At 46.1% G+C, this 21,939-nt stretch overlaps 1 protein-coding gene across 2 annotated transcripts; it reads left to right on the top strand.

Annotated features, from left to right (window-relative positions):
- BAG2 (BCL2 associated athanogene 2) lies at positions 913–12,823 on the top strand. Of its 2 annotated transcripts, none has more exons than XM_003128336.4 (3): positions 913–1,341; positions 10,388–10,497; positions 12,222–12,823. In XM_003128336.4, the coding sequence occupies exons 1-3, from the start codon at positions 1,229–1,231 to the stop codon at positions 12,629–12,631; spliced, it is 633 nt and encodes a 210-aa protein (XP_003128384.1). In that variant the 5' UTR covers positions 913–1,228; the 3' UTR covers positions 12,632–12,823. The 2 variants fall into 2 exon arrangements, with proteins under 2 accessions (XP_003128384.1, XP_005665922.1); XM_005665865.3 differs by lacking the exon at positions 913–1,341 and adding an exon at positions 1,479–1,627 and having other exon boundaries at positions 12,222–12,821.

Raw genomic sequence — 21,939 nt, 5'->3', positions numbered from 1 at the left:
GCAAGGTGGCATCCTTAGAGACCTTTTCTGAAGACCCTGGAAAGGAGGAGCCCTGAAGGTTTCTGAGAGTAAGTGGTGTGACCTGCTGTACTTGGACTGCTGTGGGGCTGTGTTGAGTGCAAACAGCTGAGAGCAGAAGCAGGGGTGCAAGTGGGAGGGCAGGCCACTGGTCCAGGAGGGAAGGCAGGCTGGGTGCACCCTGAAGGGGAGGGGACTGGGTCTCTGGCATGAGAGTCCAGGGTGATGCTGAAGTCACCTGATAGACTTCCATTCTCCAAAAGTGGAAGGATTCTTTGTTCGTGTCATGATATGAGAGAATATACTTAATGATGTCAAATATTCCCCTCCAGCAACAATTCATCGACATGGAGTCTAAGTTCAGAAAAATTGCCATCCAGCCTTAAGGGCTTCATCTCTGTTCACTTATTTACATGGCTTTGATCTCAGATTAAAGGTTGTGATCCAGCTTTAAAGTGTTATTATCTCCACTTGAAGTGCCCTGTACCTTCTCATTCTTGCAGCGTGAAGCAGCGAGCTCCCCACAACATTCACTCCACTTGTACTGACCTTCATGGTGTCTGACCTCGTGGCCTACGGCATCTTTTCCTAACAGGAGATTTAAATAAGTTGGGTGTGAAAGGGTCTTAACCATTTCACTTAAATTCCAGCAAATAACTTTTGAACAGAAGAAAGTCATTGAAAATAAAGGAAGTTCACCTTCCTACGTCCCGCTGGGTGGTAAGAGGGGCGCCTTTTCTCGCGCGCTCTATTAGCCTCGTTCTCATCTCCGGAGAGGGCCTGGTGGCCAGGCAGGTCGGGCGACACGGCCCCGGCGGCCCGGCTCTGCGCGCGGGAGGCGGGAGGGCGGGCTGGGCTGGGCCGGGCCGGGCCGGGGGCGCGGGCTCCGCCCTGGGGGCGGTGTTCCAGGCGAAGAGCGGGCCCGACGCCACGTGAGCCGCCCCGCAGGCCGCCCGGCTTCCTCCTACCGCCCGCGCGCGGTCAGCCAGCGCCCCGCGCCCCTGGGTTCCCCTGGCGTCTGGAGCCCCGGTTCCCTGGCCCCCAGTCGTCCGGACCCCAGTCCTTGCTCGACCACCCGCGCCCCCCGACCCCCAGTCCCCTGGCCCCCAGTCCCCACCCAGACCGCGGATCCCCAGCCCGGGCGCGGGCGGCGCGTCAGAGAGAGGCGTGCGGCGCGGTGACGGCGGTGACCTCGGGCCTCCGGGCGCAGATGGCTCAGGCGAGGATCAGCGCCAAGGCCAACGAGGGCCGCTTCTGCCGCTCCTCGTCCATGGCCGACCGCTCCAGCCGCCTGCTGGAGAGCCTGGACCAGCTGGAGCTCAGGTGTGCGGGGCGGCGGGCGGATCCGGGCGCGGTCGGACCCCGGCCCTGGGGCACTCGCTAGCCTGTCCGTCCGGCGGTCCCTTGGCCCCGCGTCCCGGCGGCCGCGCTCTTGCCTGCGCGGGAGCGGGGGAAGCCGAGGAGGTGAAGGGTAGGGACGCCGCTGGCGGTTGGGGCTGGGCTGACACCGCGGGTCCGCGGAGCTTCCAGAACCTTCTGCACGCCAGGGGTTCGGTCGGGTCTCCCTGAGATGCTCTTTCTGAACGGGTGGCGGTCTAATGGTCCCAAGGTCAGTGATCCATTCTTTTGCTTCCAACACTTAAGAGCAATATCTCAGAATAAAGCTTCGGGGCCCCATCGGATCCCAAGGCGGGGCGGGGCGAGGGCACTTGTGGGGCGCCCGCCCGGTCCCCTCTGCGTTTTTCCCGGCGCCGGGCTCCCCCCACCAAGAGCCGCTCCCACCTTCCAAGTGCAGTTTGCTGGCCCGAAACCACAGGGGTCACCTGTTTCCACTCTTAGCTGATTCAGGTTTTAATAAGGAATCAACGTGTGGCTTGAAATAAAGCCGCGTGAGGGGGCCCGAGCTGCGCTGTTGGGGGGCGTGCTGAGCACCTGGGGGTGTGGGGGGGCCTCTAGCGCCGCCCCGGCCCCACGGAGGGGACTTGAGGGCGGGGTAGATGGGCGAGCGCACGTTTTGATAGAAGGTCGCTGCTGGTCGGGAGAGCAGATGTGTCCTCAATGGTTTTAGTGCTTTTCTGCGTGTGGGAAGATGCAAGAATCTGGGTTCATTAAATTTTCCTGAAAATCTCTCTCTGTGGGCCTGTTCCGCCAGTTTTCCCAGAGCGCAGAGCCTCCTCATTCCTGCTCGTCTGAATTCTTTCCAGGCTGTGCTGTCAGTTCCTGTAGAACCGGGTGGCCAGGGACTCTCCTAGCGGCAGATGGGGTGGTAGGCTCCTTGGGATGCCTAAAGCCTATGCAAGAAGTTTTGGACCTACTTTTCTCTTTCCACAATGTATGAAAACGTTGATGTACTTCTCGTAAAGGTTCAGGTCACAAAAGCTACTGTATAAATTGTGTGCAAGTGTAGTTTTATGAAAATCTTAACTGGGGCACCCACAACTCCCTTAAACCTCCGCATTTTTTTCCATAGTTTGCACCAGGTTCTGGATGAGCAAAGGAGTAGGTAAGGTAGACATTTCAAGAATTGCCTTTACCTCCCTTGATTAATACACCAAAACGGGAGGGGTCTTATGACTCATAAAGTACACTAATAACCAAATGAGGCATTTCTTCATTATTTATCATGATTAACTGAATGAGGCATTTATTATTTATCAATTAGCATTAAGCAAGTGAGGCCTATATTAATCATTTTAAAATTTAGTATTTATCATTTGAAATTTGTTATTGATGATGATGGCAAGAAACAATGTCTTCTCGGAAAATAAATTCAGAATGTATACCTGTATGTGTGATTGGGTCATCTTGCTGTACAGTAGAAAATTGACGGAACACTGTAAACCAGCTATAATGGAAGAAATATCATTATAAATGAAAAAAAAAAAAAGAAAATAAATTCTCCACCATCATGATTTTGTGGGTAGTAATGGAAACCAGAACCCAGACTGGTTCTGGGGTCCTGCTGGGAATGACACAGATGGAATAAGGGGAGAGCAGTGCTTCCCGTGGCTGGACCTGCTGAAGCCAGTGCTCCTGAATGTCGTGTGTTGTCCCCTTTCCAACCCCCGCCCCGGCAGACTGCCTTTTCTTTTTTCATCGCATCGCAAAGGGGTCTTGTCATCTTCCCGGGCTTTAGAACTTGGAGGGGCATGTTCTCAACCATTTCTGGGGTCTCCCCACCCCCACACCCCATCAGAAAGGAAGGGTTTCTTCTTCAGGGACCGTGGGGGATGTTGCCCCCGCCTCCTTCTTCAAGCTTGAGTGGTGGTCCTCAGACTTGAACTAGTGCCTCACGTACGAAAGCAGCCAAGTGCTCGTCTTTACCAGGAAGGCTTTGGTTTTGAATATTGTGTTCCAGCGATTGATGTGAAGCGAATTCTGATTACTGAGTACAAGCAATTAAATTGTATTTTGCCGAATTAACTCTTGAACTGAGGAGGAAAGGCTGATTAATGTGTGTCTAGTTGTTCATTTTAAGGACCTTCCCAGTAATTGTAGACTTTTGCGAGCTTTATTTCTTGCTTTTAGAAAAAGTAACGCTGAGTGAAAACTTAGGAAGCATTTGGGAAGGTGGGTAAAAACAGGAGTTTTTGAAACCATGTGAGCCATGGAGAGTGGAGTGCACTCTCAGAACCTAGAATCCTACCTAGAAGATCAAGTGGAAGAAGAATGCATGATTTTCCCAGGTCATTTTCTCTAATGGTTTAATTTCATATGAAGGATGACTAATAAGGAGTTCCCGTTGTGGCTCAGTACCCATGAGGATGTGGGTTCGATCCTCGGCCTTGGTCAGGAGGTTAAGGATACGGCCTTGCCGCAAGCTTTGGCTGGGGCGTAGGCCAGCAGCTGCAGCTCCCACTCATCCCTAGCCCAGGAATGTCCAAATGCCACAGGTGTGGCCCTTAAAAAAAAAGGATGACTAAACAGCATACTAGCTAGAGAGGAAATTACAGGTTGTACGTGGAAACTCGCTTTTACTGGCTTTGTCAGTTGTGGCAAAAACTGCTTCCGTCTGAAGCTAAAAAACAGATTTGTGCTAAATGCTCTAGGACCTGGTGTGTGAACTGGTGCCCGCGACGTCTGAGAAGCTTTAAGATGTTGGCAGCATTCTACAGACCAGTCAAGAATTTCCCTGGATTTCTAACACTTCTCCACACCGCTAGCCTTTCTTTTTTGACTCTAGCTCACCTCCTTTTTCGCTTCCTCCTAAAAAGGTGATGCCTTTCTCTCCGGGTTTTCATGACCAGTTCAGCTGGTGCCTGATTTTCCATTCGTCAGTGGCCCAAAACATGTTTCTTACGATTGTCACTGTTTTAGCAGCTACCGTGATTTATAAATACTGCACACTAACAGCTAGTTAGTGAATGACATGACCATGCAGGGCCCTGCCTTTGTGGAATTTACCATCCCCTCCATTCTGCATGTGGAAAAGTGAGGCTTGAGAGCTTAAATGACTTGTCCAAGGTCACACAGCTGGAATCCGGGAGACTGATATCTTCTGCCTGAATTTTCTTAGAGTTAAGTGTGTCGTATTTCAGGATGTAGGAAGAGTATGTGGATGAATGTATGATTTTACAGAAGGAGGTGAACTTTCCACTTAGACTGGTGTTTGGATGAATGAATATTGAACTGTGCCAGGGGTCAAGTGGCCCCTAAAGGTTCTGGAGGGTAACAGGTGTTTGGACGTGGGGTGTGTGGACACAGCAGAGGGGAAAAGGAACTGGCTGGGAGACCAGCTGTTCACAGATTTCCCCAAAGGGCTCCTAGCATGGCTCCTCCCCCGCCTGCCAGCCACTTGCAGTGGCTTCCGTGGCAGCCAGGGAGTAAAGGATCGGCGAGGGGGGGCACAGCTGAAAGTTTCCTGTCACGGTTCCGTGTGTGGCGTCCCAGGGGTCACAAAGCAAGCTGGCGCCATAGTTAGCATCTCTAAGAGCCTGTAATTAAAAAGATCCCTTGTCATAGACACTGTCATCTGAACCTTCCAGAACCCTTTGAGGCAGGAGAAGGACACCTATTATCTCTTTTAGGAGCCGGGGGATCCGGTCCAGGGGGATTGGAGGCCAGTCTGAGGCCACCCCACTAACAAGCCGCTCCTAATGCTAAACCCTGGTCCCATTTTTACCCCCCAGTGTCTCAGCCGCGAGTGTAATGCATTGTTTTGGTGATGACTCGGACGCCCTTCAGAAGCTGCACTTTGCCTGAAACGTACATGATCCTTGTAGCCTTCCTTGATACAAGAGTAAGAATAAGGTGGTCTAGCGGTTAAGGATCCCAGCCTTGTCACTGCTGTGGCACAGGTTCAGTCCTTGGCTTGGGAACTTCCTTGTGCCACAGGCTCAGCCAAAAACCCTCAGGAGTATTGAATAAGAAACAGGACTATGATTTCAAGAATTGTTTTAGAAATAATCATCTTTGAAAAAAGTCTGTTTACCATTTCTCCTCCTCCACTTTTTTGGGGGGGGGGTTGGGGGTGTCACCTGTGGAAGTTCCCAGGCCAGGGGTCGAATCAGAGCTGCAGCTGCTGGCCTACACCACAGCCACAGCAACACTGGATCCTTAACCCACTGAGTGGGGCCAGTGGTCAAACCCTAATCCTCATGGATACGAGTTGGGTTCTTAACCCACTGAGCCATGATGGGAACTCCCACCATTTCCCCTCCTTTTGATGAAAGCACAAATTCTTGCCATTTGGAAGCCCAAGTTCGTAGTGGTAAGTGTGTCATAAAAACCAGGAAGCTAGTGTTTGCGGCCTCAGCTCTGGGCACTTGATGCTGACAGTGGCCCCCATGGACCAGAATCCACGGATGCTCAAATCTGTAGAAAATGGTGTAGCAGTTGGTGCTCTGCATCCGTAAGTTCTGCATCCGAGTTACTCATAAATACATTTTTAGTTGATGCTTTCGGTCACTGCGTTAAACTCCACCTGCTTCACTCCATTCGGTCACAACCACTGTCACATGATCCGTATAGTGAAAGTGAGGAAGTTGAGGCAAAGAGAAACTACCCAAGGTCACCCAGCTAGTAGGTGGCAGCAGCACTGTCCTGAGTGGCAGGACTGAGGCCCTTGCGGTCCCTGCACTTGTGACCAGCCTGTGCAGTCAGTCACCTCCCAGCTCCTCCTCTCTCTGGTCCCCAGGCTGTGGGGACCCAGCGGTCCGCGCCGTGCACTTTTGTCCTAGGGACATTCTGACCATGGCCTGTCTTTGTTAAAGTTTAGTCCTGATTCCATGCGGAGAGTGTTCCAGGAGCACAGCCCAGGCCGCCCTTGGAGCGAGGATCAGTTCTTTCCCAATTTGGACATGCAGCTCTTCCAGGATCTGCTCATAAAAACAGAACCACCCTTCTCCGCCAAGAGCAGCGCTGTCAAGTGAGGTGTTGAGAACGTGAAGGGTAAAGAGAGGCAGTCTCACCCTTGTCTGAGCAGAGTTCCAGAAGACATAGCAGAGTGGCAAGTGGGAAATATTTGAAGATATATATTGGCTAACAATTTTCTAGAACTAATGGGAGGGACAAAAAGATGTATGTATGAGTTGATTTCGGAATACCAGTAGCTGATGAACAGTACAACTAGCACCCAAGCAAACTAAGTAGAGATGTAGGATTGACTTTTTTTAAAAAAAATAAAACCTTCATCCTGTGAATAGTCCATCCACTAGACCAGGGTAGGACTGACTGCCTGGGGCAGGGGAAGGAGGAAGTTGCTTAGGAAACAGTTCCTGCCAGAAGGATTGGGTTTTGAAAAAGGATCACCCAGGAGGCCTGGGTAGGGGAAGAGGGATGTCGCAGGACGAGGGGGCAGCAGAGGAAAGGGCCGTGATGCCAAAAGCTCTGGGAATCTTTGCATCGGGAAGGATGGCGTTTTACTGTTGCTGTGAGATGAAAAGGGTTTACACAAAATCATACATGAGAAGTCCTTTAGGACTTCCCATCGTGGCTCAGTGGCTAACCAACCCGACTAGGAACCATGAGGTTGTGGGTTTGATCCCTGGCCTCGCTCAAAGGGTTAAGGGTCTGGCATTGCCGTGAGCTGTGGTGTAGGTTGCAGACGCGGCTCGGATCCTGCATTGCCATGGCCCTGGCACAGGCCAGCAGCTACAGCTCCGACTGGACCCCTGGCCTGGGAACTGCCATATGCTGCGGGTGCGGCCCTAAAAAGACAAAAAAAAAAAAAGGAGAAGAAGAAGAAGTCCTTTACAAGATAGAAATCTGTGTGTTATGGAGAAAATGCCCTGGCAATTTCTAGCCATATGGGGGGAAAAAGTAAAACTTAAAAATTCCATCTCATTTCCTCTACATTTGGTCTCATTTAATGACAAAACATCTTCTGTGACAGATTTTTATATTTTTGTCTAAAGCGTCTCTTTTCAAACCACTTTCTTGTTAACAACCCATGAGCTTCGTGTTGAAACTTACGCTCATAAATGGGCCTCCTTCTGTAGAGTAACTCTCAGTTCTCTCTTTATCATCCTACATGTGCATACAGGCTCAGGAGGGCTGGAAAATTCATCTCTTCTGTCGGCATCTTCTCATTTACCAATCAAGTAATTCTTTGGTGCCATTGAAATGCTGGAGTCATGTTTTGTTTTTCATGAATGTCTCATTTTTGGTGCCAAGCTGACCCTTTTGGTGTGTGCCAGGCTCTAGAGTATGTGCCTGAGGTTCCCTAGGTTATATTAGAAGATTCCAGTTTCTATTCCCTAGTGTGTATTAAAGGGCACGAGTCTGTAATGAATGGGCTGGAACACAGCCTCATGCTGCGCTCTTACTGTTTGATAGACTATTGGTTTTGATTGCATTTTCCAGCTAAATTTGTCACATAAGATTCTTCCTCGCTCTTTGCTCCTGCTGGCTCTTATAAACACAGAGTCCAGCGTATATTTAGTATCTTGATGAATTCAGACCCTGTGACTACCGTCTGTCTGTCGGTGCTATTTCGGGGGACAACAGGTGGGTGCCCATTGGGAAGAAGGCCTGCGTGTGGCTGGTGGGGAAGGGCCATCCGTATATGGCCTGTGCTCACACTGCCTGGTGGTTCCTTCTGCGCCCACGGAGGGCACGGTCGGGATGAGGTCTGTGATCTTGTGCTTCCAAGGCCGCCTGAGTGTTGGAGCTACATCTGTCACTATTTATTTTGCAAAAGTCAGCAACTTGTTTAGTTGTGGTGTAATATATGTAAGAAAATGCCCTGGAAACAGAGCACCTTAAACACACAGGATTTTGTTTTCTTCTCCCCTGATTCCACAACCTGGTTCTTTAGTGACTGGCTGAGTCCGTAGTCGGTGCCTGTGTAGGGTTGGGGGAAGTGGTGCTTTGATAGTTTGATTAGGGCATCGTACCCAAAACCCACAGAGGCATTCTCTTTAAATTCGGAGAAGGCAAACATGCCCTTGCTCATCACCATCGTTTGGGCTTTTTTTCTTTTTCTTTTTTGGCCGCCCCAGGGCATGTGGATTCCCAGGCCAGGGATCAGATCCGAGCTGCAGCTGCAACCAATGCCACAGCTCAGCAACACTGGATCCTTAACCCACCGTGCTGGCCATTGTTTGATATTATATAGGAGGGCTTTGGTCAGTACTATGAGAAAGAAAAATAGGAGCTAAGAGGATTAAAAAGGCACAGATAAGGATTATCGTTTTTGCAGATGATATATATGATCATCCATCTAGAAGAACCAATGGAATCAAAAATCAAACCATTAAGTGAATAAGTGTTAAGGTGGCAGCTACAACATGAACTACAAAAACAGCATTTTTTTTTCCAACCAGCAATAGCCAACTAGAAAATGCAGTATATAGAAATGTATTATTCCCAATACCAACACTATCCAAAGTATCAAAACACTTAAAAGAGTCTGTACAACTACCATCAGTACTTCAGGGAGTTCCCGTTGTGGCTCAGGGGAAACAAATCCAACTAGGATCCTTGAGGTTTGATCCCTGGCCTTACTCAGTGGGTTAAGGATCCAGCATTGCTGTGCTTTGTGGTGTAAGTCGAAGATGCGGCTCAGATCTGGCGTGGCTGTGGCCGTGGTGTAGGCCTGCAGCTGCAGCTCCTATCTGACCCCTAGCCTGGGAACCTCCATGTGCCTCGGGTGCGGCCCTAAAAAGAAAAAGCAAAGGGTGTTGGTATAACAACAGGCACAGTGCCGAAAGATGGAATAGAGACTTCAGAGGCAGACAATCTACAAATCATTGAGGGAAAGATGGATTTGGGGATGGATAACGTTGGAGAAAATGGTTCACTATATGGAGAAAAAGAAACACATCTCCCCTAGCCACACACACAAGGTGGATTCTAGGTGGATTAGGACATAAGCATGGAAAGGTGAAGTCAGACGTTAGTAGACGGGGGTGCAGGAAAGCGTCTCAGGACCTGGGGAGGGGAGGGCCCTGCAGCAAAACTTCCCGATATGAGCCGTGAGGTAAAACCAAACCAAGCAGAGATGGACCTGACCCCTTCAGAACAAGGCCTTCTGCTCCATGAAGGACGCCCAGACACACTTCACAGGGGACAGGATGGGAGAAGGTGGTTGCAGGGCCTGTCACCAACAGGGCATTAACGCCTTGAGTGTGCACATGGCAGGGGGACAGTAACCCCAGTGTGCAAAAAGAAAAAGCAAGATAGGCAAAGGCTGCGAACAGCCTCACAAGGATACGGAGAGATGTCCAAAGTGATGAGTAATGAAAGAAGGGCAGATTAAGTACTGACGCAGCACCTACTACACTGACAGCAGAAGGTTAGAAAGTTGGGAAATGCTGAGCTTTGATAGGGCTGTGGGGACCCAGGGGCTTTCTGGAGAACAATCCAGAATGGAGCTGCATGAAGGGTCCGCACACCCTGCGAGGAAGCCGCCCTGCCCTGGGATGGTGCCTGTTATCAGGGCCCCGAGAGGACAGGTTGTCATTGACCTGTTACTGGAGGTGACGAAAAACTGGCGCCGAGGTACATCTCTACTGGGTCGGGGAGGTCAGGTCAGGTGGGGACACAAGGTGGCATTTTATGCGAGACCTAGGAGCTCCTGATTACACGTACTCGGAGGAACCTGGTGCTTCGTCATAAAATACACTGCGTGAGGGCAGAAACAGTGAGATATAAATAAGTTGAAAATAGGCGAGCACACAAGTATTCCGTTTTTTTGTAGAGCAAATACAAATAAATAAACGCTAAACAGAACTATTGCCCAGTGAGTGGGGAGGAAAATGGGAGCAGCAGGGCAAGTGGATTAAAAAGAAAACTTAAAAGCACAGAAAACAAGGAATACGGCATTTTTGGTTAACCATCTTTAACCGTGAGTTGGACTGAGGGATGGGGAGATGAGGCAGCCGTTCTGCTGTCTGGGTTATAACATCTGGCCCCCCTTGGTCCCCAGGGTGGAAGCTCTGCGAGAAGCGGCCACTGCCGTGGAGCAGGAGAAGGAGGTGCTGCTGGAGATGATCCACAGCATCCAGAACAGCCAGGACATGCGGCAGATCAGCGAAGGTGCGCTGCGGGGGGCGGGGGGGTGGGGGGGTCCTGGGGGTGGGTGGGGGAAGGGGGGCATCAGCAGAGCCACTCCTCCAGCCCGAGAGCTGCTCCAGGTCCATGCTTCCAAGAAGGGCCAGAGCTGTGCGGGATGTGAAAAGCAGTAGCGTCAGAGGGTGAGAGGTTGGGTGGAGGTGTCACTTAAAGGGGAGAAAGGCAGAGAAAGTGGATTATGGACCCAGTGACACCCGTTTCCAGAGGAAGAGCTTACTGCCCAAGAAGAGATGGGCTTGCTGGGAGGTGATTCTCTGCACACCCAGTGGTCCTCCCAGCCTGGCTCCCCGGGCTAATAGTTGCGTTGCTGGTGTCGTTCAGTGAGCGTCTAGCCCAGACCCAGACTGCTACGCAGCCTCAGCAGGGTCAAGATGTCAAGATCTAGTCTCTCTCCACTGTTCTGGCCAAAGGTCCTTGAATTGGGAAGGGAGTTACAGAACAGGACAGATGAGAGATGGCTGATTTTCACATAAATAGGGAAAGGTTGACCCAGCACCCCTACCGGTCCCAGGAGAGATGAAGCCGGTGCCTAGTGTAGAGGCCAGCCTCTCCTCCAGTATCACGGAGGAGATACTGTTTTCTCAGCCACAGTTAAGGCATTGTTTTCTGATATGCGCACAGAATGTGCCACGCCAAAAGATGCCTCTTTGGCCTAAGCATTGTTTTGAGCTGACTGTTTTTGAGAAACTGCAGACACAGGAGAAGCTCTGAAAAGGGAGAAGTTACTCTTTTCTAAGAGACATTTGTGGAGTTCTCGTCGTGGCTCAGTGGAAACAAATCTGACCAGCATCCATGAGGACGCAGGTTCCACCCCTGACCTTGCTCAGTGGGCTAAGGATCCGGCGTTGCTGTGAGCTGTGGTGTAGGCCAGTGGCTACTGCTCCGGTTTGACCCTAGCCTGAGAACCTCCATATGTTGAGGGTGCAGCCCTAAGAAGACAAAAAATAATAATAAGAGACATTTACATTTTGTAATGGACATTTCCATTTGTAAGGAAATGTACCAGGAGGAGCATGGCTAAATTGCGAGACGCTCAGCAGTGGAGAAGGCACCTACTCAACCTACATCAAGACCTTACTGTTGTTTTTCGTGCTTTTTCTGGTACCCTCCATAACCCACCCCCTCCCTCCCCAGCATTTCAAGCCGTGGACAGTATTTAGGGTAGCAGCCTGGGCTCTGGGGGAGTTACTGAGCCTTGCTCGCGAGCCCTGATGTGTACGTGAGGTATACATGTTAATAAACTTGTTTCTTCGTGTTAATCTTTCTTATTATTGGGAGTCTCAGGCAAAAGGTAGAGGGCACATGACTTTCCTGCTCTCCAGGCACCTCCTCCCACAGGTCAGGAGCCCCCTCTCCTGCTCGTCCCGCACAGAAGCCCAGGGACGCTCACCCTTCGCTCTGTTGGGACTTGACCTCCCTCCCAGTTCCAGAAGCACACCTGCACCAGCTTTTGCAGACATGACACCTGGAGAGGTCATCTGGTCGCCATCCCAGAAGGACCTTCAGGGAAAAAGTGCTCTACAGCCTTTCTCTGTAATCTGATTCCTAAATTAACCCTACTGCTGTAGCTTTAACTTTGACCTTGAAGAACTTCATACGTGCTCACAGAATAGGTTTGATTTTCGTATTCTCGACACAGATGCATTTCTCTCTCACATTGATTGACATGTCAAACTTTTTCTGATTAGGGGAAAGGGAAGAACTAAACCTGACTGCAAACCGTCTGATGGGACGAACACTGACCGTTGAAGTTTCGGTGGAAACAATTAGGAACCCCCAGCAGCAGGAGTCCCTCAAGCAAGCCACCAGGATCATCGACGAAGTGGTGAGCAAGTTTCTGGATGACCTGGGAAATGCCAAGAGTCACCTCATGTCACTGTACAGCGCCTGTTCTTCCGAGGTGCCTGCCGGGCCCGTGGATCAGAAGTTCCAGTCCATAGTGATTGGCTGTGCTCTTGAAGATCAGAAGAAAATTAAGAGAAGGCTAGAGACCCTGCTTAGGAACATTGAAAACTCTGACAAGGCCATCAAGCTGCTGGAGCATTCTAAAGGGGCTTCCAAAACCCTGCAGCAGAACACCGAGAGCAGGTTCAATTAGTGTTCAGCCTAAGAGCCCTTGAAATAATGGCGTAGAAATGCTAACATACTAGTGCAAGTGTTAATTAACTAGTCCTGTATGTTAGGCACAACTCCCGTAACACTGATAGTGGCTTCCAGTGAGGGACATGTCCCAGTGTTGTTAGTTTTATGAATAACAATTAAAACTAGCAATATTTTGATTACCTTTCTAGAAGTTTTTAGATTGAATTCTTGTCTTATACTAGGATCTAGCACCTCATATGTATATTTTTTTATGATTCTCTGGATGAACACTTACACTGTGTGGGGGAAGTGAGGACTCAGCTTGGAGCAAAAGCATCACGGTTCTCTCCTGGGCATTGCTTGGCACAGACACACGGGCAGTGGGGTGTGTGGTTGACTAGACCTTCTATCCCTAAAGCAACCCCCACTGACCACACATCTGCTGTGAACCAAGCAGTGAACTTAGAGGGTGGATGGGAACGTTCCCACCATCTCCCCTTACTTTTGGCAGTTTTTTTTTTTTTACATTTATATCAAATTATTTTTAACTTAAAGACATACATCTTGTAATATGAATATATTTCTTGATAATACACATGACATAAAATGTGAGAGAATTCACCTCTAATTTTACCACTATGAACAACCATCCGCTTCATCTTTAAAGGCATCATTTCTTTCAACTGTTTTTTTTGTCTTTTTAGGGCAGCACCTGTGGTACATGGAGGTTCCCAGGCTAGGGGTCCAATGGGAGCTGTAGCTACCGGCCTACACCACAGCTCACGGCAACGCCAGATCCTCAACCCACTGATCGAGGCCAGGGATCGAACCCTTGTCTTCATGGATGCTAGTCAGGTTCGTTAACCGCTGAGCCACGACAGGAACTCCTCTTTCAATTTTTAATAATTACAGAAAAATAGTATGGTAACTTGCCTTTAAAAACAGAAGTGCCATTGTAGGTTTGCTTTTAATTCTCAACTTAAAAACCTCTGTTCTGCACAGCTGTACAATTTACTCGCCATCCCCCTTAACCATTCCAGTTTGTCACTTACCACTGCACCATATTTGTGAATGTAGAGCTTCTTCCCTTTCTTTTGTTTTTGATTTTCTTTGTATAATTTCCAACAAGGGGATTTACTGGGTCAATGGGTATACATGTTTTCATGGCCTGATGTATTTCCAAAGTGTTTTTTAAAATTTTTTTATCACAGTTGATTAACAATGTTTTGTCAATTTCTGGTGTACAGCAGAGTGACCTAGTTATACATTTACATACATTCTTTTTTTCACATCATCCTCCATCATGTTCCATTACAAGTGATTAGATATAGTTCCCTGTGCTGTACAGCAGGACCTCATTGCTTATCCACTCCAGATCCAATAGTTTGCATCTACTAACCCCAAACTCCCAGTCCATCCCACTCCCTCCCCCTCCCCCTCGGAAACGACAGGTCTGTTCTCCACGTCCATGAGTTTGTTTCTTTTCTGTGGAAAGGTTCATTTGTGCCATATATTAGATTCCACATATAAGTGATATCATATAGTATTTGTCTTTCTCTTTCTGACTCACTTCACTTAGTATGAGAGTCTCTAGTTCCATCTATGTTGCTGCAAATGGCATTTTCTTTTTAATGGCAGAGTAGTATTGCATCATGTATATGTACCACATCTTCTTAATCCATTCATCTGTCGATGGACATTTAGGTTGTTTCCATGTCTTGGCTGCTGTGAATAGTGCTGCAGTGAACATAGGGGTGAGTGTATCTTTTTCAATGAAAGTTTTGTCTGGATAGATGCCCAGGTGTGGGATGACTGGGTCATATGGTAGTTCTATGTTTACTTTTCTGATGTACCTCCATACTGTTTTCCATAGTGATTGTACCAATTTTCACTCCCATCAACAGTGTAGGAGGGTTCCCTTCTCTCCACACCCTCTCCAGCAGTTATTATTTGTGGACTTGTTAATGATGGCCATTCTGACAGGTGTGAGGTGATACCTCATTGTAGTTTTGATTTGCATTTCTCTAATAATTATTGATATTGAGCATTTTTTCATATGCCTATTGGCCATCTGTATGTCTTCTTTGGAGAAATGTCTATTCAGGTCATCTACCCATTTTTCAGTTGGGTTTGTTTTTTTGCTGTTGAGTTGTGTAAGTTTTTCGTGTATTTTGGAGATTAAGCCCTTGTTGGTTGCATTGTTTGAAACTATTTTCTCCCATTCCACAGGTTGTCTTTTTGTCTTTTTTATGGTTTTCTTTGCTGTGCAAAAACTTGTAATTTTGATTAGGTCCCATTGGTTTATTTTTGTTTTTATTTCTGTTGATTTGGGAGACTAACCTAAGAAAACGTTTGTACAGTTGATGTTAGAGAATATTTTGCCTGTGTTCTCTTAAAGGAATTTTATGGTGTCTTGCCTTATGTTTAAGTTTTTAAGCTATTTTGAGTTTATTTTCATGCATAGTGTGAGGGTGTATTCCAGTTTCAGTGATTTGCATGAGGCTGTCCAGTTTTCCCAGCACCACTTGCTGAAGAAACTGTCTTTTTCCCATTTTATGTTCTTGCTTCCTTTGTTGAAGATTAATTGACCACAGGTGTCCAGGTTTATTTCTGGGTTCTCTCTTCTGTTCCATTGGTCCGTATGTTTGTTTTTGTATAAGTACCACACTGTCTTGATTACCATAGCTTTGTAATGTTGTCATAAGTCCAGGAGGGATGCCTCCCTCTTGGTTTTTGTTCCTCAGGATTGCTTTGGTAATTCTGGGTCTTTTATGGTTCCACATAAATTTTTGGATTTTTTGTTCTAGTTATCTGAAAAATGTTATGGGTAATTTGATAGGAATTGCACTGAATCTGTAGATTGCTTTGGGTAGTATGGCCATGTCAATATTAATGCTAATCCAGGAGCATGGAATACTTTCCATTTCTTTTTAATCCTTTTTAATTTCCTTGATTAATGTTTTATAGTTCTCAGCATATGTCTTTCACATCCTTGGTCAGGTTTATTCCTAGGGATTTAATTTTTTGAGGTGTGATTTTTAAAAGGTATTGTATTTTTGTATCCCTTTTTGTTAGTATACAGAAATGCAACTGATTTCTGAATGTTAATCTTGTATCCTGCTACTTTGCTGAATTTGTTGATCAGTTCAAGTAGTTTTTGTTTAGAGTTCTTAGGGTTTTCTATATATTGTATCATTTCATCTTCATAGAGTGACAGTTTTACCTCTTCTCTTCCAATTTGGGTACCTTTTATTTCTTTTGTCTGATTTTTGTGACTAGGACTTCCAATACTATGTGGAATACAAGTGGAGAGAGTAGGCATCCTTGTCTTGTTCCAGATTGTAGTGGGAAGGCTTTAAGTTTTTCTCCATTGAGTATTATATTGGCTGTGGGTTTGTCATAAATGGCTTTGATTATGTTAAGGTATATTAACCAAAATCCACTTTGGTAAGAATTTTTATCAAGAATGGATGTTGGACTTTGTCAAATGCTTTTTCTGCATCTATTGAGGTGATTGTGTGGTTTTTTACTTTTCTTTTGTTAATGTTGTATATATGATGTTGATTGATTTGTGTATTTTGAACCATCTTTGTGAACCTGGGATCAATCCCACTGGGTTGTGGTGTATGACCTTTTTTATATGTTGTTGAATTTGATTGGCTAAAATTTTGTCAAGAATTTTATATTCATCAAAGATAGGGGCCTATAATTTTCTTTTTTAGCAGTATCTTAGTCTGGTTTTGGTATTAAGGTGATGATGGCTTCATAGAATGTCTTTGGGAGTGCCTTCTTCAACCTTTTAGAAAAGTTTAAGAAGGATGGGTATAAGTTCTTCTTTGTATGTTTGGTAGAATTTGCCTGTGAAGCCATCTGGTCCTGGACTTTTGTAGGTAGGGGGTGTTTTTATAACATATTGAATTTCACTTCTGGTGATCCATCTGTTTAATTTATGTTTCCTCTCGATTCAGTTTTGATAGGCTGTATGTCTTCTAGAGAGTTGTTCATTTCTTCTAGGTTAAATTTGTTGGCATATAATTGTCCATAGTTTTCTCTTATGGTTGTTTGTATTTCTGCGGTATCCATTGAGATTTCTACTCTTTCATTGCTTATTTTGTTAATTTGAGTTCTTTTTCTCCCCTTCTTGATGAGTCTGATCAGAAATTTGTCAATTTTCTCTCTGATTTTTATGATTTTCTCCCTTCTGCTAGCTTTAGGTTTTGTTTGTTCTTCTTTTTCTAAATCTTTTAAGTGGTGGGTTAAGTTGTGGATTTGAGATTTTTCTTCTTTTTTGAGAAAGGCCTGTATTGCTATGAAATTTCCTCTAAGCACTGCTTTTGCAGCATCTGTGTGTGTGTGTGTGTGTGTGTGTGTGTGTGTGTGTGTGTGTGTGTGTGTGTCTTTTTGGGGCAGCACATGGTAGTTCTCAGGCTAGGGTTCAAATTGGAGCCGTAGCTGCTGGCCTTTGCCACAGCTACAGCAACACCAGATCCAAGCCACATCTGCAGCCTATACCACAGCTCACAGCAATGTTGGATCCTTAACCCACTGAGCATGGCCAGGGATGGAACTCACATCCTCATGAGTATTAGTCAGGATCATTATTGCTGAGCCACAACAGCCCCTCCCATAGGTTTTGAATGGTTATGTTTTCATTATCATTTGTCTCAAAGTAGTTTTCAGTTTCCCTTTTGATTTCCTTGCTGACTGTTTTTTTTTGTTTGTTTTGGTTTGGTTTTTAGTAGCATGTAGTTTAGTCTCCATGGAGTTAGTTTTTTCTCATTTCTTTCCCTGTGGTTGTTTTCTAGTTTCATGCCATTGTGGTCAGAGAAAATACCTGAAATAACTTCTATACTCTTAAATCTGTTGAGGTTAGTTTTGTGCCCCAGTATGTGGTCAGTCCTTGAGAATGTTCCATGTATATTTTTAAAGAATGCATTAAAACATTTTCTGGAGTTCCCACTGTGGCTCAGCAGGTTAAGAATCCCACATAGTGTCTGTGAGGATGCAGGTTCAATCCTTGGCCTCGCTCAGTGGATTTAGGACCCAGTGTTGCTGCAAGCTGTTTCATAGGTCACAGATACGGCTCAGATCCGGCATTGCTATAGTTTGGCAGCTGCATCTCCAATTTGATCCCTAGCCAGGGAACTTCCATATATGATAGATGTGGCACTAAGGAAAGAAAAAAAGAATGTATACTCTTGATTTTTTAGGATGTAGTGTCCTGAAAATATCAGTTAAGTCTAACTTTCCTACTGTGTCATTTAGAACCTCTGTTGCCTTATTGATTTTCTGTCTAGAGGATCTGTCCATTGATATGAGTTGGGTGTTAAAGACTCCTACTGTTATTGTATTCCCATCATTTTCTCCTTTTTATGTTTGTTAGTATTTGGTTGGTCCTATATTAGGGGCATATATATTGATGAGTATAATATGGTATCCTCTTCTCAAATTGATCCTTTTATCATTAAATAGTGTTCTTTTTCTTTCTTGGTGGCCTTCGTTTTAAAGTCTATTTTCTCTGATATGAGTATTGCAACTCCTGCTTTCCTGTCTTTTCCATTAGCATGAAATATCTTTTTCCATCCCCTTTCTTTCAGTTGACATGTCCTTTGCCTTAAGGTGAGTCTCTTGTAGGCAACAAATTGTAGTAGGCTCTTGTTGTATTATCCAGTCTGCCACTCTGTCTTTTGATTGGTGCATTCAGTCCATTGACATTTAAGGTAATTATTGATAAATATGTATTATTGCCATTTTAAACCTTGTTCTCTAGTTGATCCTATGTTTCTCCTTTGATCCTTTCCTTCTTTTGGTTGGATGATTTCCTTTTATTTTATGCTTGTGTCCTCTGTAGTTTGTGTGCATTTTGCCCCATTTTGTTTGTTTGTTTTGTCTTTTTAGGGCCGCACCCATGGCATATGGAGGTTCCCAGGCTAGGAGTTGAATTGGAGCTGTCACTGCCAGCCTACACCACAGCCATAGCAACAGAGGATCTGAGCCTCATCTGTGACCTACACCACAGCTCATGGCAATGCCAGACCCTTAACCCACTGACCGAGGTCAGGGATCGAACCCCCATGCCCTCATGGATACTAGTTGGGTTTGGTAACCACTGAGCCATGACATGGGAACTCCCAGCCCTGTTTTTCAAATGTGTTTACCTCTTCCTATATCTGCTTGCTTTAGCCTGATAGTCATATAGGCTCAAACCCATTCTAAAAAAAAGTCTAGATTTTCTTGCTTTCCTTCCCCACATTTTATGATTTTGATATCCCTTTTTAACATCTTCATGTTTATCATTTTCCAGTTACTTGGGTTTACCTTTGCTTTTGCAGTAGGGTTTTTTTTTTTCCTTTTAGATGTGTATACTGGCTTGTTTAAGTGATTGCTGTCCAATTGTGATTTCCTCCATCCTATTTCTTTATTTAGAGTAGACCTTTCAGTATTTCTTTTAGAATGGGTTTAGTATTGCTATATTAGTTTTTATTTGTTGGAAAAACTCTTTATATCCCTTCTATTTTAAATTATGTTTTTGCTGGGTAGAGTATTCTAGGCTGCAAATTTTTCCCTTTTAGAACTTTGAATATGCTTGCCATTTTCTTCTGGTCTGTAGTGTTTCTGTAGAGAAGTCAGCCTATAGGGTTATGCGGGTTCCCTTAAGTGAACTCTTTGTTTTTCTCTTGCTGCCTTTAGAATCCTCTCCTTTTAATTTTTGCCATTTTTATTATAATATGTCTTGGTGTGGGTCTGTTTGGGTTCAACTTGTTTGGGGCCCTCTGCGCTTCTTGTATCTTGATATTTGTTTTAGATGTGCAAAGTTTTCAGCCATAATTTCTTCAAATATATTTTCAATCCCCTTTTCTTTTTCTTCTCCTTCTGGAATCCCTATTATGTGTAGACTGGCCTGCTTTATATTATCCCATAGATCCCTTATATTGCTTTTGTTTTTTTTTTTTTTTTCATTTGGTTTTCCATCTGCTGTCCTGACTGGGTGATTTCCATTATTCTATTTTCCACGTCACTGTTCACTCCTCTGCATTATTTCATTTTGGTCTTCAGTGCCTTTAACTCAGTTTGCATCTCTGCAAATGAATTTTCTAATTTTTCTTGGCTCCTCATATTTTCTCGTTCCTTTCTAAAGTAATGTGCATTACTGTTCATATGTGCTCTTAATGCCTTCATAGTCACCCTTAATTCCTTCAGTATTTTTAGTCTCCTCTTGAACTCGGTGTCTGATAACTGCAGAGGTCTGTTTCATTGTTCGCTCCTTCGGGAGAATTCTCCTGTTCTTTTACCTGGGAATGGTTTTGAGCCTCTTCATTTTGCTTCTATTTTTATTATTCTCTGAGTTTAGGGAAACCAACTACTGTAGTCTTGGAGGGCTATTTATATTCGAGAGCACCCCTGGGTATTTTGTGAGGGCTTACTATTTATTTTTGGTGTGAGGGTTTGGATGCTTGCTGTCTCTTTTCTCAGTGTGTGCAGGCTGTTATCCACTTGATAGGGTGCTGCACGAGCTTCCAGGGAGGTGGGAGGCAATGAGCAGGGCTAGTAGCCAATGCCTGGTTACTGGGCCTTTGACAGTGGCAAGGACCCACAGGAAGGTGGTGCAGGCTGCTCCTAGTTGCAGGGCCCTGGGAAGTGGCAGTGAGCTTCAGGAAGTTTTGGATGGTGCCTGAAACATTTGTCAGTGGCAGCATCAGGGCGTGTGTGTTCCCAGGGCAGTGAGAGCAACAACGGGTGGTGCTTGGTTGCAGTGCCCCCCTTTGTGCTGACCTCTGAGGTGACTGGGGCTGCAGGTGGTGCCTGTTCATGGACCCCTCATGGTAGCAGGCATGCCCACCTCTGGACTCATAGATAACTGGTGGTTTGCCCCTGCTGCCTGTAGACCACACAAGCAGCACCCTGTCATGCTTAGCCTGAGCAGGAGGCACCGCCACCAGTAGTTGGCACAAGAGGTGCCTCACCACCTATAGCCCTGCCCTCCAAGAGTCCATGTGTGTGCAGGGAAAGATATTCCTGTGGCCGTCTGCCCCTCTGCCTCTTGCTGTCCCCAGCAGTGGTGCCTTGCCCCTCCATGGGCGCAGTCCTCCTCCTAGTTTCCCTCAGCTCTGAGCCTCACTCCCCAGCCCCTCAGGCTGTCTCCACACCGTCAGCCCTAGTCCTCTCCCCAGAAGTGACCTCCGGAGCCTCGGTCTTGACCCCCAGCCCCCGCCCAAGCGGCTCAGGCTGTGGTGTCCTGGGAGGCGGTCCTGATGGTCTGTGTGGCTCTCCCTCCGCTTTGCCCTCAGTGCAGCTGCTGTGCTCTTCTCTGAGGCTTTGAGGTCCCTCTATCTCGGCTGATCTCCCCTCGGTTAGGTGGCTCCCCAGGGGGTGGTTTCCTTTCCTCTTTCACAGCTTCCTCTCAGGACTGCTGGTCCCAGCCTGATTTCCTTTTTTTTCTTTTTTTTTTTTCCTCCCTTTTGTTCTACCCAGTTATGTGGAGGGTTTCTTGCTCTTTGAGGAAGTTTAAGGTCTTCTGCCAGCCTTCAGTAATGTTCTGTGCAAATCGTTCTACACGTAGATGGTTTTTGTGACGTGTTTGTGGGAGGTGAGTGTTACGTCTTACTCCTCCGCCATCCTGATCCCGTCCCTGTTTCCAAAGTTTTTTTGTGTAAGAGTTATATCAATTTATACTGTCTTTAATAATTAAAAAGTAACTGTTTCACTGAAAGCTTTTCATCATTGAGCATTTTTTCCCTCATATTAGATCTGAACTGCCTTACCTTAGATTGCATTTTGTTCACTAACAGGGTTGACAGGGTATGGATGATTCTTCTGTGCACCTATAGAGAGCAACCATAGAACACTTTGATTTGTTCAAAGTAACTAGTGCTATGGCTACACAAAAACTTCAACTTCCCCAAATACTACTACAAAATGAATACATCACATTCAATTTTCATTTAAAAATATTCTTTTTTCATCAAAAAATGGGGGGGGAACTCAGTCAAGATCCAGATTGGTTTTATGTGTTTTTATCCCTCTTCATAAAAAGCACTTCACAATCTAACAATGTGAGAACATTCATGATAGTTTTGCTTGCCAGCTGAGTCCGCCTCATTTAAATCTTTCCATTTCATGGAAAACATTAATTCTCATCGATAACTGTGGCAAAAGCCTCTTGATTTATCAAGCTAACTTGCTGTCACCAGGTTCACTGCTGAAGATTTTGTGTATCAGAATCAGTGTGTGTGTGTGTGTGTGTATGTGTGTGCGCGCGTGCACGGGCCGTCTTTATCAGCTTTGTGAAAATTCAGCAGACAACCAAGTTTTCCTCAAGTTCTC

This window comes from Sus scrofa, chromosome 7 (genome assembly GCF_000003025.6).
Source record: "Sus scrofa isolate TJ Tabasco breed Duroc chromosome 7, Sscrofa11.1, whole genome shotgun sequence".
Taxonomy (NCBI): domain Eukaryota; kingdom Metazoa; phylum Chordata; class Mammalia; order Artiodactyla; family Suidae; genus Sus; species Sus scrofa.
Note: the sequence above shows the minus strand (reverse complement) of the source record. Positions and strands in the feature narration are given on the sequence as shown.

Excerpts from the sequence above, each read along its gene's own strand:
- BAG2 (XM_003128336.4), top strand. The coding sequence starts at position 1,229 with ATGGCTCAGGCGAGGATCAGCGCCAAGGCCAACGAGGGCCGCTTCTGC. Across the intron at positions 1,342-10,387 it reads CTGGACCAGCTGGAGCTCAG|GGTGGAAGCTCTGCGAGAAG; the intron begins GTGTGCGGGGCG and ends CTTGGTCCCCAG. Across the intron at positions 10,498-12,221 it reads CATGCGGCAGATCAGCGAAG|GGGAAAGGGAAGAACTAAAC; the intron begins GTGCGCTGCGGG and ends TTTTCTGATTAG.